The 15,724-nt window shown below is 36.0% G+C and overlaps 1 protein-coding gene and 1 pseudogene across 5 annotated transcripts in view; one reads left to right on the top strand and one right to left on the bottom strand.

Annotated features, from left to right (window-relative positions):
- The window catches only part of ZZZ3 (zinc finger ZZ-type containing 3), a 120,125-nt gene that overhangs the window by 60,372 nt on the left and 44,029 nt on the right, over positions 1–15,724 (top strand). For 4 of the 5 annotated variants that reach the window (XM_044238494.1, XM_044238496.1, XM_044238493.1 and 1 more), the window contains one exon: positions 892–2,447. The exons of the other annotated variant lie outside the window; for it this stretch is intronic. In XM_044238494.1, the coding sequence (XP_044094429.1) occupies positions 943–2,447 (1,505 nt within the window). In that variant the 5' untranslated portion in view covers positions 892–942. The remainder of the gene's footprint in view (positions 1–891; positions 2,448–15,724) is intronic. 5 annotated transcript variants of the gene reach the window in all.
- Positions 7,804–15,628, bottom strand: LOC122898515 (annotated as a pseudogene).

Below are 15,724 nucleotides of genomic sequence, written 5' to 3'. Positions count from 1 at the left end.
TATACATATTTACAGGGGTTCAAAGGATGGGGTTATATATGTAGTCCTGATTTCTTAGATGTCGTATTTGCTTTGGGGGCTTCTTTTCCTTTTTATTCCATCCTCTTCAGGATACTTCCTTTCAGTTGCCGATTTATGGCTGTACTTCTTGTACTTCTAGAGACTAGGATGATTTGGGTTTGCTTTGTTTTGCTTTAACACTTGCAAGCTAGGGTTGTGATATCTATTCATCTGCTTGATGACAAAAATTCTGCTGCAGCTGAAATTGTTTGGATGTCACATAGTGTGTTACCAAAGGATTTGGCCAAAAACTCATTTTAGTAAGAGCGAATTAAGAAAAGCAGAGCCTACCACTTTACCTCCCAGGAATATTTTGAGAAAACATAAGAAATGATTGGGATAGTTTTTGTGATAACTGCTATAAAAATTCAAGGGTATTCTTTTAATAACCAAGATGAAATCCTGTCTTTCAGGGAAGTCTTTTTTCTGGGACCTTTGTGCCTGTGTGTCTGAGGCAGGTTAAGGGCATGGTCTGTAGAGCCCTGCCCTGCCACTTAAGTGTGGGGCTTTGGACAGATTACTTAAAAGATACAGATACTTCACCCTCCTCATTTGTAAAGTAAGGATGGTAATAGCAGTTTTCTTAATTGTTGTGAGACTTAAGTGAGTTAATGTATGTAAAGCATATAGAACAATTCCTGGAACATATTAAGTGTCATATAATTGTTAGCTATTATTAATATCATTTTTGGAAATATTTATAAAAGAAATTATATCATGTTATTTATTAATATTGGCTATACTTGGATTTAAAAGTTAATAGCTTTATGCTTTTGTTTTAGGTATATTAACTATTACCTTTTTCTCATTATTTTGTTTACATTTTTGAAGGTTTCCCAATGAGTGGATCATGATGACCGTATTGTAGGGACTTGCCATAGTATGGCTGCTTCCCGATCTACTCGTGTTACAAGATCAACAGTGGGGTTAAACGGCTTGGATGAATCTTTTTGTGGTAGAACTTTAAGGAATCGTAGCATTGCTCACCCTGAAGAAATCTCTTCTCATTCTCAAGTACGATCAAGATCACCAAAGAAGAGACCAGAGCCTGTGCAGATTCAGAAAGGAAATAATAATGGAAGAACTACTGATTTAAAACAGCAAAGTACTCGAGAATCATGGGTAAGCCCTAGGAAAAGAGGACTTTCTTCTTCAGAAAAAGATAACGTAGAAAGGCAGGCTGTAGAAAATTGTGAGAGAAGGCAAACAGAACCTGTTTCACCAGTTTTAAAAAGAATTAAGCGTTGTCTTAGATCTGAAGCACCAAACAGTTCAGAAGAAGATTCACCTATAAAATCAGACAAGGAGTCAGTAGAACAGAGGAATACAGTAGTGGACAATGATGCAGATTTTCAAGGGACTAAACGAGCTTGTCGATGTCTTATACTGGATGATTGTGAGAAAAGGGAAATTAAAAAGGTGAATGTCAGTGAGGAAGGGCCACTTAATTCTGCAGTAGTTGAAGAAATCACAGGCTATTTGGCTGTCAATGGTGTTGATGACAGTGATTCAGCTGTTATAAACTGTGATGACTGTCAGCCTGATGGGAACACTAAACAAAATAGCACTGGTTCATATGTGTTGCAGGAAAAGTCAGTAGCTGAAAATGGGGATTCGGATACCCACACTTCAATGTTCCTTGATAGTAGGAAGGAGGACAGTTATATAGACCATAACGTGCCTTGCACAAATTCAGAAGTGCAGGTCAAGTTGGAGGACCACAAAATAGTAACTGCCTGCCTGCCTGTGGAACATGTTAATCAGCTGACTACTGAGCCAGCTACAGGCCCCTTTTCTGAAATTCAGTCATCCTTAAGGGATTCTGAGGAGGAAGTAGATGTGGTGGGAGATAGCAGTGCCTCAAAAGAGCAGTGTAATGAAAACACCAGTAACGCCCTGGACACAAGTCTTGAGAATATGCCAGTCTCTGGAGAACCAGAATCATCTTCTGTTCTAGACTGTGTTTCAGCTCAAATGATGTCTTTATCAGAACCTCAAGAACATCGATATACTCTGAGAACTTCACCACGAAGGGCGGCCCCTACCAGAGGTAGTCCCACTAAAAACAGTTCTCCTTGCAGAGAAAATGGACAATTTGAGGAGAATAATCTTAGTCCCAATGAAACAAACGCAACTGTTAGTGATAACATAAGTGAATCTCCCACAAATCCTGATGAAATTTCTCAGAATGAAAGAGGAATATTTTGTGACTCCGAAAATTATGGGAGTGAAGGACTAAGTAAGCCACCCTCAGAGGCAAGACTTAATATTGGACATTTGCCATCTGCCAAAGAGAGTGCCAATCCGCACAATGCAGAAGAAGAAGATGATGATCCTGATGTTTATTACTTTGAATCAGATCATGTGGCACTGAAACACAACAAAGAGTATGTGTAAATATGGTAACCATGAATTCTGCTTTGTTTACTATTCCCCACGTTTTCAGTATCTGTTCATAAATGTCTATTCATAGCATTTTTATTATAGCTAAGATTAATGCTTTAGCTGAAATTTTAGGTTTAACATAATGATTATCTCAACTCTTAAACTCCAAAAAAAGGAGAGACTTTAAAACTCAGCTTTATTACTCTTCTCAATGGCAATATGATTTTCTAGTTTTGATATTTCACACATCTCAATTAGAAAAGACACGTGGAAACATGGTTGATGGTGTTTTTATTAATAACTTTAATACCATTTCAGTTAGTTTATAAAATGGAAACATCTTTAGGTATCACAATACACTTTGAAATGTATTTGGAGGGTTTTATGAAATGTCTGTGCCTTCCAGACAGTGTAAAACCATTAACGAGTGCTTAGACATCATATAGATAAGGGAAATCTGGCAGGTTAGAAATATACTTTTATCTTAGTTACTTATCTGATTTCTCATTAAAACTTTTGATTTTAAAATAATGCACTTTATGCATTATCTTTGACTTCCGTGATTTGCAGAAATTGATATTACTGTTAAAACTATGATGGGTAATTGTTTATTGTAATTAGCACATTAGCAAGAGTTACAGTCTGCTCTATAGTTTACTTAAAGCATTTGGGACAACTTTCTCCTGATTCTAAATTACAAGGGGAGGCTATTTTAAAGTGCTGTCATTTCTTAATCTTTGTAATGAAGGTACTTTTTAAAAATAGAGTGTCCAAATTTATCACAGTTTTACTTAGATTTGCTTTAAGTATTCTGGGTAGTAACAAATGAATTGGAGCTAACTCTGAGTAATCCTGAATAGAAGGTTAACGAACAGTGAACAGGGTTTATTATGAATACTGTGATCAGCAACAGTAAAAGACATACATGAGTTAATCACCTTTATTCCTACAAAGTGAGCTTTTGAATTACTGGCACAGATTTTATAGACTGTGTAAAAACACCGATTTAAGGAAACTTTGTAATGTTCTTGTGACAGTTGCCAGATTCTGGTATGTATCAGATCACAAAGTATCAAATCTTAGTTGTGGACCATAATAATTTTTTGCCATACATTATAGATCAGATTTGTATATGATAATTTGATGGCCTTTTAGCATATGTTTCTTCTCTGAAAAATTTCCTTTTTAAAAAAAAATGGTATTTTAATATTTGGTTTAGTAGAGAGGTCATTTTATCAGCATTTTATTCATTTATTTTTGTAGAATGGTTAGCATTTTTATGTATTTGAAATATTTGAAATCCAATTTGAGATAGAAACTCAATAAATGAACGAGTGAAGTTTTTTCCAATTTCAGGTAGATAGAGTTCTTACCATTACTATTAAGCATCAGTTTTTAAAAACAGAGTTGCTTATCTGCAGGCAGAAGAAGCAGAATATATGTTAGAGAAAAACCAAGAACTCAAGAAGTGTGCATTTTTATAAAATGGTAGTCGTAATTTCTATTCTCTTCCTTTTATTGTTACTTTGGCAAAAGAGATGCTCTCTTAAGGCCTAGCTGGTATGCTGATGGAAAATATTTTCCCGTTAATTCATTGTTTTACTTTTTTTGTTTGAGCTCTCCTGATGATCATTCTTAAGGATGATAAACCTATAAAATAATTGTCTAAATATAGTGGCCATAACGTTTAAAGAATGACGTTCTATATTCTTAAGCCTTTGCAAGAATATAGTTTGAAGGGTTCCTCAGGTACACAGTCCTTTGGGATTTGGATGGTAGTTGCTTTATTAGGACAGCATTTTCTATTTAATGCCTCATTTGGTGACCTTGGGCAAAAGAAATCACTTGTTCTTGCTTTTTTGCCTTCTTCCAGTCCTTTGAAGGTAGCACCTTTAGGCACTTCACTTGTAAGTTTTTTTCCTCTGACGGAAGCATATTGGCAAGAGTGAGATGGAGGGTGAGAGCATCTTGATTAGCATCTAGGTTAGAGATAATTTAAAGAAAATTGAGAGAGGATGTTTGATCATGTTAGATGTAATCTCATTTCAGTAGAGTCCTTATTTCTTTGCTTTTTGTTTAGAGCCAAGAGATGATTGGATATAATGTTGGCTTTTTTTTTTAAACCCAAATTGTCATTGTAAAAAATACCATCCTGATACCTGTCTTGTGCTTTGAAGTCTAAAGTTAATTTCTTTTGGTTTGAAAATGCACTTGGGGTAAAGAAAAACAAAAGATAAATGGGTAATTAAATATTATTCTCCTGCGCACACAAGTATACACATACACCCCCATCAAAATATTTTTTTTTTCTTTCTTATTCTCTTCATGCTATTAAATTTCTCCAGATTAAGTCCCTTTGAAACTGGGAACTAGGCATTGCCCAGATTATACATGAGTATCTTTACCAGTAGGGAATGAATACTTCTGGATGGCCGGATTCAAAAATATGTTACCGATAGAAAACACTGAGCATGTCATAGCTTTTTATCTGGAGCTGGGAGAACATGGCTGTTCTCATTCTAATTGTAACTCTTCTCTAAATTAACATTGATTATTTAATCAGCAAACTGCTATCCTACCATTTAGCCTATAATTTATCTGTCTTATTTACAAAGGTATTATATACAGGGTCATCTAATGACTTGGGAATTTTTGAAAAGATATTGTATATAGAAGCCTAGCCTTAGACCTGATTCACGATAATTAGACCATAGGCCAGAGAAATGAATTTATGGGCATTCTGGATACTTAACCCTGTTTTATCTCGAGATGTGTCCATTTTATTCCCATGAACCCACAGTGTGCTTTTACATATTTATTTATTTATTTGTTTATTTTTTGGAGAACTCGACTAGGAACAAGGGAAGGGAGACTGAAGATTATCTCCCCCCCTCCTCCCTCCCCCCCCCCCCCCCCCCCCCCGGCAGGATTCCAGGTGTGAACTATTGCACTAGATCTGATCTCTTAAAGAGTAGTGGGTGGAGAATCAGAAGAAATGTATTTTATCTAAAAACTCTGGTCTTCGAGGTTGAAAAATTTTGTTAAAGAGATAGATAATACCTGGTTACTCCCTTTTTGGCCTAAATAGCCAGACTGACTGAGATCATGTATTTAACTGTGATTTGCTTTTTCTCTTTGGGAATTGACCTTTTGTGGATTTTGAATCAGAAGCATTGAATCAGGTCTTTCAGATTGAAGTTCTGGCTCTAGGGAAAGCAGGTTGGAAGATTTTAGATTCAGAGCGTTTTTCCCCCAATTCACAAGGCAATCACTGGAAAATAAATATTCAAAAGAAAATGTGATTTGGTCAGTTTTCTCTGAATTCTCATTGTACAAGAGTACTGAAGTGAATTATTTGAAGGGCCTTGAATAGCTTCATTTAAAGATCTTGTAACTTTACATAAATAGGCAGAGGATGAAAAGTCAGGTGAAGAGTTTTTGGATTCTTGATGTCTTCTGAAGATTAACTCATTGATAAGATTATTAATGTTTATACCAATTTTCAAGTTTCTAGATAATGAAAGTATAAGAATAAGCTAGTTACTGTTCATCAAAAGAGTATTGCTCATGTAGTCTCTGTGTAAGAAATTTTCAAGCCATATTAAAGAATATTTATAGGAATTGTGTTTTTAAACTTGGTTCTCATTAATGTACTTTAAATAATTATGATATGTCCTTTTATACTATGCTTATGTGAATCATTTGAGATCATCAGTTTCAGAAACTGCATAGAGAAAATACTCATTATGTCTTGTAGATTCACTTACTCTGAGACTGCTTTTACTGTTTGTCTAAGTTTCTTTCAAGGGGCGAGAAGGCTCCTGAACCAGATGTGGATTTTGCTTAGAAAGCAATAGAGGAATCATCCTGCCCTAGACAAAGTAATGTTACGTGTGTACTGTGCTTCATAAGGCGCAGAGTGATTTTCTCTAGTTTCTTGTTTGACACAGCACTACAACTCAGAAGTATACCAGATAGCATCATATAGTCCCCATTTCCTAACGTATAATTAAGGTTTTAAAGTTACTTATTGAAATTCTGATGAACTACTGGTAGATAGAGAATGCCCATATTCTAATTCATGGTGGGAATTTCTCCTGGTTATCTGAGGGAGCAGATACTGGGTACTCAGTTTTCAAAATTCTTTAGTTCAAGTTTAAGCTCTGTAATTGTAATCATGATTATCTGGTTTTATCTGTCAGAGAATCAGCATTATAGGTAAGTAACCTGTTCTGTTTATTGGATAAAATGTTTTCATGTTTGTTGTTTTAAAGGACATTCTGTTATGTGTCTGTGAAAAATAATTGCCCTGTACAAATTGGGGATATAAACTTACTTGACTACAGCTTGACTTTAAATAGATATTTTGGATAATTTGCAAAAAATACTTTGGGGGATGTTTTGGAATGCAATTGAGTATATTAAAGTTAGAGGTTACCAGGGAAAACTCATGCATAGTGTAATGCACTGAGGAGTTTCTCTCTGAATGCATATAGAAGCGTTAGAGATACTTGTTTTAATTATGTGTTTTCTTGTTTGCTTTCTTTCTGGTGTAGAGTCTGTATCTTACATAACTTACCAGGTGTCTAAATTCTGGATGGAGAAACAACAGTTGTTTCTTTATATTTGGCAATAAATACCCATTTTAAAAATCATCATTTATTTGAGACTAATTGAAGCTTAGCCTTTAGTTACAGGAACTTTATTTTAGTATGTTTTTTATAGGCTCAAAAATGTTGTTTTTACATATTGGTAAGCAGACTACCAATTATATGTTTCTGTGATGACTCATGTCATCAGATACTATAGTGTCAGTAATAAATGAGATCTGTGACTTTTCTGCTTCTTTCTTCAGTGAGGTCTGTATCTTCTGTCTTCGTCAAGGTCTGTGTACTGCTATTTCTTTTACATTATCATGGAAAACTGCTTCTGCTTTTCTCTTAAATCTCTGATTTTAACAGAGAGAAATTTGTGAAGTGGTGAGCAGAGACTGGGCAGTTTGTTCAGGATGCTCTTAGTTGGCAGAATTCTCCGTAGTGTGTTATGATTTAATTTTCACATATCTAGTAATATTTGTATGGTAGATGCTTGAAATATGTTGAGGATCCGAGTTTTCTATTTCTTTAAAAAGTATTGAAATTTGTTCTGACAGGCAGTTAATTTACTTGATAATAACCATGATTCTGGTTAAGTTTTATCTTTTGCCCTGATGGGAGAAGTACAGAGTAACCTATATTCTAGGTTTGGTTTAGCCTTAGTTTGGCATAGCCTTTCTGATGTCTCATTTAAAAAGGTCTTTTCTTTGGTTAGTTGAAACCTGAAGGACTCTAGCCTCATGAAAACACTGATAATCTTTCGCTATACAACTCCTTGACAGTTGTTCTTTGCTTGATCTTGAGGAATCTCATGTTTTACACATGCAGCTTTGTATGTGGAAGACACAAGGGGACCTCTGTGCCGATACTCCACGTTTCCTTCTTCCTCACTTTTGCTTCTTCCTCTTTGTCCTACAAATTCCAGCTCCCTCACTTCCCCAAACTCAGTTTTCTCTCTCTTTCTCAGCTTAGCAAGACCGCTTCCTGTTCCATAGTACTGATGGTACTTCCATGCAGAAAGTGTGATCAGAGTGTGCCTTATTTCATCTGTTTGCTCTCTCCTGCAGAGCAGAGTTCTGCACTGCATGTTGTCTAACAATAATCGCTTGTGTATTTTCTCTGGTTGTCTAGTTGTGTATGACAAAAGGATATTCAGTGTTAATTCTGTCATGACTAAAAGTGGAACTTTATGATTTAATTTCGGTATGCTCTAGGTATGTTTTCTTCTTGTGATACTCCCAGTCTGAAGGTTGGCCATTTGGAAATTATTTTTTATTGACACTTGTGACAACGAGGGCTAGTTTTTACTTACACCTTAAAAATTAATTGAAGCAATTTCCTTTCCTAAGAAACTGAAGTCAGAGAAATTGAATAATACCAGTTTGAATTGAAGAATGAGAGTAAAAGAGACTTGACTTTGTTTTAGTTGTATTGCTGGAGTGTTCTATGGTTTGAGTAGAAGTAGAAGTTAGGTTACTGGTTCAGATACAGTTCATGAGGATGAGTAAAAGAGAAAGCAACATACAAGAAGATGTGAAACAATTTACTAGGTTTAAAGTGGTAACCATAAGAGATGAAACAGTAATGTAGCTAGGTTTTAGTTATTTTTCTTAGAGAGACCCTTCAAGTTTTTTGAATGGGCCAGATATGATGTACTATATTTCAGAAAGCTAGGGTGATATGCTCTTTTTATGCCTGTCGGTTTCATCCAGTTTCTTGTAAATGTCAACTGTTTTGCAAAAATTTATTTTCACTGATACTATTTTTACCATTTATGCTAAGTTGAAGAACTCATTCAACTTTTGTTGTTGTTGTTGTTTCCTTCTTTTCACTTGTTCTAAAAAATCCTTCCTCTTAATTTTAAATATTTTAACTAACAGTTCTCAGAATATAAAAGCATGAAATTTTATTATGTTTAAACTTTCATTTGGAGAGAAAGGGTTATGTAATAGTTTATTGGCAATGAAGGTAGAAAGTGCCATTGAACACTAGTCAACACCTAAAGTATCTTCTTAATAAACATTTCAGTATGGATATAGGAGTGAAGTTAAATGAGCCAAGTGTAATATATATTTTTTTTCAAGTGTAATATTTTATAAGTACTGTTTTTTTAAGACACCAGTCATGGTGGGGTACCTGGGTGGCTCAGTCTACTAAGTGTCTGCCTTGGGTTCGGTCATGATCCCAGAGTCCTGGGATCGAGTCCCACTCAGGTTCCTTACTCAACAGGGAGTCTGGTTCTCCCTGCCCTTCTGTTCCTCCCTTCTGCTTGTGCTCTCTTTCTCAAAATAAATAATTAAATTTTCTTTTAAAAAAAAAAAAAAGACCCCAATCATGATGGGATAATGTTTTATTTTTAAAATGCTATTAAAAGTTTTACTTGTAAATTATTTACAGAAGTAGACTAGATTTGAGGAGTATTCCAGTCCCCTTCCATTATAATTTTTAGTTGGCAGTATGATGCTGGGTAAATGTCTTTAATTTCTGTGGTTGTTAGTTTTCTTATCTATTAAAAAATGGCATTTATGTAATTCAAATTAATATATAACTCTCAAAAAAATATATATATAACTCTCTATATATGTGAGTATGTATGTGTGTGTGTGTGTGTGTGTGTGTGTGTCTTTCTCTGCCCTTCCTTGGTTTTGGTAGTGCTCATGCTTTAGTTCTTTACTTCCTTCTTATTCCGTATACTCTCTGTTAATATTCTCACACACTGCTGTGGCTTAAATTACTATCTCTCTTGATGGATTTCCAAATGTATGTATCTCCAGTCAGATTATGGTTGAGCTTCAGACTGCTTACAAGATCATATCCATTTGCCTTCCTGATAGTAAACTTAGTGGAACATGTCTAAAATTGAGCTTAACCATTGCTTGTTTCAGGTACACCCAATATTTAATACTGTCTTTTTACTTAATTGGTAGTTTCTTTCACTTTCCGTATCTAGAAAAAGGGGAGTTATCTTCAGTTACTTCTTCACTACACTCCCTCTTCCACCAGTGTTATTGATTCAGCTTTATTTCTTTATTCTCAGTGCCACTTTATTTATTTGTTTGTGTTTATTTATTTTTAAAAGTAGACTCCATGCTTGGTGTGGAGCTCAGTGCAGGGCCTGAACCTACTACTCTGAGATCGAGTCAGATCCCTAACTGATGGAGCCACCCAGGTGCTCCTCATTTACACTTTTTAAAATTTAGGTCACTGTCATCTCTTCTTGATTACCGGAAATGCTTTCTTAATTGCTTTCTGTGGTGCTAGTGTACTGTTTCCTCAATGGACCTTATACTGTAAATCTGTTCTTTCAAGTGAACTGTTGTGTGATTTTTAAACATTCTTTTTTTACTCTCTATATTATAAACAGATGAAACCTTTAGTTCCTTGATTATGTGCTTTTATTTGAGGTTTCTCATATGTCTGACCACCTGCTCTAGCCTAACCGTAACCCCTCTTTCCCTGGCTATCTTACTTTCTCTGTCTGCAAAGGGAGAAGGATGTTTAAATTTAGACATCATATACTCTGAGAAATCTTTCCAATCTTCCCAAGATTGACGGAGTGGTCCCTGTGTGCTCTATCATAGCAACATGTACAATAGACCTCAGGGTCTTTGAAGGAATTGTATCTTTCTAGTTGGTTGATATGTCATTGCAGAAATATTAAGCCTCATCCTGATTGGAAAATATCAGAAAAAATTTGGTATGCTTTTCATAGTAGAGATTTTTTTTTTATGCCATTAGTTTGATTTTTAATAATCTGGATATATGAAATTTAGTACTGTAATGATTTTTTTTTTTTTTTTTTTACTTAAAAACTAGATTTTAAGTTTTAAAAGAAATGTTGAATAAGGGGCACCTGGGTGGCTCAGTGGGTTAATGCCTCTGCCTTCAGCTCAGGTCATGATCCCAGGGTCCTGGGATCGAGAGAGCGCCGAATCCTAACCACTAGACCACCAGGGAGGGTCCTGGGATCGAGCCCCGCATCGGGTTCTCTGCCCAGCCTGCTTCCCCCTCTCTCTCTGCTTGTGATCTCTGCCTGTCAAATAAATAAAATCTTTAAAAAAAAAAAAAAAGAAATGTTGAATAAGCTACATAATTATTCACATAGTTAACTTAGGGATTATGGAGAGATAATTGGGTTGGTGGGGGACATGGGAAAGAAGGGTGTGTCTCATGATTAGTTTGGTTGTCTGAACACACTTTCAGGTGGTGAGATAAATGTTTTTATGTGGTTGTATGAAAAATATAAGCTCAGTTGTTAATAATACCAGACCCCAAAGAGAGGAAGTCATTGTATTATAAAACAACTTTACAAGATGGGTATGACCGGAGTGTTTTGTATAGTTTCAGATACATTTTTACAATCCAGAGTTCTGCCAGTAGGCATTAGGAAGCGATATGGAGTAAGAATTTAGTTAGGTTAACTTTATGGACTTGAAGGACTTGAAAGAAAATGTGCGTCCCTGTCTATGTGTTTGTCCTACTTAAAGATTTTCAATGGAGGATATTACTTACCTTTTTCTGTATAACCTCATAATTTTGAGTAGAAGCTAGAAATAGTTAAAAATACAAGACATATCCTGTGTCTTTGAAGTTACTGTAAAATGATTGAATATAGATAGCTTGAGAGATAAATAATATAGCTATATTTGAGGTATGCTGCCTAGCAAAATATTAGTTTATAACTAGAGTTTACTAGCTTGTCTCTATAGTGTGAAATTTTTATGTATTTGCAACTTTAGAAGGGGAACTTTTTACATGTTACAGTGTATTGTTTCTTAGAAAAGGTAGTCTAAAACTCTAGAGTAGGGAAAACATGTAAACCTTATCTGACTGGTGGTCAGAATTTTTTCTAGATTATTGTGTAACCTAAAAAAATTTTTTTTAATTTTTAAATAAACATATAATACATTATTAGTCCTAGGGGTACAGGTCTAGATTATTGTGCAACTTTTATAATACTGACCACAATATAGTTCATTGTGTTCATCTTCCTGAATTCTTGAGGAAACTCACAGAGTAGATTTAGAAAAACAGGTATTAGGAACCAATTAAAGAGACCCATCTTTGAGGGTTTCTTGCCACAAGAAATCTAGAGTCTTTAGGGAAGAAAAAAACCATAATTTTTTGAAGGCTATAAATATGTGGATTAAAAAAATACTGACATAATCTTTAAACAATTCCCTCTGAAAGCCATTGTGGGATACTTCAAATGGTATTCAATTTGAATACAAGGGTATTGAAATCCAGTAACTAGTAAGGAACTGTAGGTTTTTTAAAACTGGCAAGGGGGATAAACAAAGTCAAGTTAGAGCTTGTTTTAGTAAGTGCTTATTGGTTGCATGAATCTGAAAATCCATTCACAGTATATCAAATATAAAAAAGGCTTATTTTAAATAAATAGTAGGCAGTCTTAAGAATTTTCAAGATCAGGAAATAAAGCCTGGCCAGGCCTTGTGAAATTATAACCTTTTGGTATTTAAGATGAGACTCTCTTACCTATGCTTCTCTTATGCACTAACAGATTAGTTTTTCTTTCTTTACTGATGTTTTCTGTTCACTTTTCCTGCATAATTTCAGTTTGCAAACAGCAGTGACTTTCCACTGTTCTTGCCCTGGTCCCAACTTTCTACTTGACTTTTCTTCTCAGATACTCGTCACATTCTGTAACAAAATCCTGGTTCTTGACTGTACAGTAGATTGACTTCCCTGGGTCACGGTTTCATCCCTCGCAAAATTATTATTGGTCTAGGGTAGAGTTAGTATTTGGAGGTGGGGAAGAAAAGTCTGCTTTGGCCAATGCTTTTTGGAAGGATGTCTTCCAGAAAAGAGGTTATTGAGCAGTGTAGGCTGTCAGAAGGTGCCATGATAGACCATTTGGTATTTTGGGTCCAACTTGTATTCTTGACCAGTTGTATATAAAATGAGTAGAAGTAGAACCATTATGCTAATGACCCATGTAATTTTATTTCTCCATAATAATCCATTTTATGGATATGTCATAGTTTGTTTATTTACCTATTGGAGGACATGTTGATTGTTTCCAGATTTTGGTGATTATGAATAAGACTGCTATAAACATTGCGTTTGCAAGTTTTGTGTAGATGTAAGTTTTCAAATCAGTTGGGAGTATACCTAAATATGTACTTGCTGGGTCTTATGGTAACAGTGTGTTTAGTTTTCTAAGAAACTGCCAAACTGTCTTCCAGAGTGGCTGTAGCATTTTGTATTCCTATCAGAAATGAATGAGAGTTCTGTTGCTCTTTATCTGTCCTCAACAGAATTTGGTATTGTCAGGTTTTAAAATTTTAACCAGTCTAATTGGGTATGTGGTGGCCCTGTTGTATTTTTAATGCACACATAAACAGAGACTTTTGGGGCCATATAAAAATATTTGCCATGCTTGATATTTTATTTCATGTAGTAGATGACTTTTTTTGTAAATGAAATAATTTTAAAGATTTTCTTTGGCTCTTAAAGGTTTCTAAAGGATAATATTGGCAATTTTTAAAGCAAATAATTTTTTACATAATTAATTCCTTTGTTATAAATCTTTCCAGAGCTCTTTTAGAAATGAAACTTTCATTAGAATAGTGAGATGTTTTATCATGGAATAAGAAATTTCTTGGTAATATATTCAACTGCTTTTTTGAGTTACAGCATATAATACCTTATTAAAGTATATTTGACCTAAAAGATTAAAAAAAAGTGGTAACTATTTTTTAATGTTTGAATTATGGGGACCTTATTTCTGATGTTTGTTTTCTGGTCTTTGTTGTGTAAGTTGAAAATATCTTTAAAGAAACACACAATTTATTCTCATAAAGATGTATTAAGGGATTTAATAAAGAACCTCCCCACCCCCAGATCTTCATTTTCTTTGGTACTAAGGAGAGAAGAACACAAGGATGTTGAATCAGGAGGCATTGGTATGGTTCTCAACCCTTAGCTGGTCAATCATGAAGTCCCTTAATCTCCTTGAACTTCATTTTCTTCAATTATGAGATGAAGAGGTTGCACTTATCCTTGAGGTGGCACCTTCCAGCTCTCATATTCTAATTCTGTGGCACCTATACTGGCTATACACTCTAGCTCCTTTTACACCATTGCGTGTGTTTTGCAGCTTATGTCAGAAGCACAATTACTAATTAACATTAGTAATTGAAGAGTTGTGTTTAAGTCTTACTAGGTAGTATTCTACACGTTTGAAAAACATTTAAAAATATTTTGTGTTTATTAGTACCGTGGTCTTTAATCCGTATGTATATCCTGGAAGATCTTAGTTGAGATACACATTTTTAAAAAATTCTCTTTATTGTTTGTAGCTGTTTTTTGTAGGGCTTACTGTATTTTATTTTTTGGAAAAAAAAAATCCAGTGTATTAATATATTCACCAGAAGGGCTCAACCAGAGACTTAATTTAAAAAAACAGAAACAGGGGGCACCTGGGTGGCTCAGTTGGTTAGGTGTCTGCCTTCAGCTCCAGTCATGGTCGTAAGGTCCTGGGATCGAGTCTCAAGCAGGTATTCTGCTTCTCTTTCCCTCTCCCATTCCCCCTGCTTGTGTTCCCTCTCTAGCGCTCTCTCTCTCAAATAAATAAATAAATAAAATCTTAAAAAAGAAGAAGAAGAAGAAAAATGACACCACAGCTTAAGCTACAGAGTCCTAGACAGGAATGAAGAAAAGGACTGACCATCTAAAGAAAAAATAAAAAGGCAACACAAGGAGAGAGGCTAGACAGTGATCTTGGTGGAGACTTGGTTTGAGTAGGTTTCTTGCGGTTACTTCCTTTTTTTTTTTTTTTTTTAAATTTTATTTATTTGACAGATAGAGGTCACAAGTAGGCAGAGAGGCAGGCTGAGACAGAGAGGGGAAGCAGCCTCCCTGCTGAGCAGAGAGCCCGATGCGGGGCTCGATCCCAGGACCCCGGGATCATGACCTGAGCCGAAGGCAGAGGCTTTAACCCACTGAGCCACCCAGGCGCCCCCCAACCCTTTTTTTAAAAGATTTAATTTATTTATTGGACAGAGAGAGAGATTGCAAGTAGGCAGAGCAGCAGCAGAGATAGAGGGGGAAGCAGGCTTCTGCTGAGCAGAGAGCCCAATACGGAGTTCGATCCCAGGACCCTGAGATCACGACCTGAGCCAAAGGCAGAGGCTTAACCCCCTGAGTCACCCAGGCACCCCTCTTGCAGATACTTCTTAAAGGTTATGGTATTTTTCCAGAGCTCAGCAGCACGTATGTTCAAAGGTCTATTAACGTTGGGTTCTCCTAGCAGTCTTCGGATGGACAAGAGGATGGTCCTGACATCATACAGGATAGACCACTTGTCCTTGAGGATGTCCAGGCAGATGTTACCCTGGGTGTCGCGCTGGGGTGGTAGCGGGGTGTGAGAAGCTTCACCATGTGGGTAGCCACTAGCGAACTCCAGGGAGAGCATGTACCTCAGGTTTTCATATACTGCGCCAGCTCCTCCATGAGGTCCCCGCCCATTTGAAAAGGTCGTCTGATTCAGGGAACGCAGAAATTCCTTTATCACCAGACATCATGAAGGTCATCATCAGCTCCTGCTGGAGCCTCTTGCCCATGGGGCCCTGGGTCTGTTGTTCTCGGCCAAAGAGCTGGTGGTGGCTGGGACACCGTTCTGGGAGGCTACCTGGGCCACATGGGGAGGGAGAAGGGCTTCC

The sequence above is a fragment of the Neovison vison genome, chromosome 2 (assembly GCF_020171115.1).
Source record: "Neovison vison isolate M4711 chromosome 2, ASM_NN_V1, whole genome shotgun sequence".
NCBI classification, from domain to species: domain Eukaryota; kingdom Metazoa; phylum Chordata; class Mammalia; order Carnivora; family Mustelidae; genus Neogale; species Neogale vison.
Note: the sequence above shows the minus strand (reverse complement) of the source record. Positions and strands in the feature narration are given on the sequence as shown.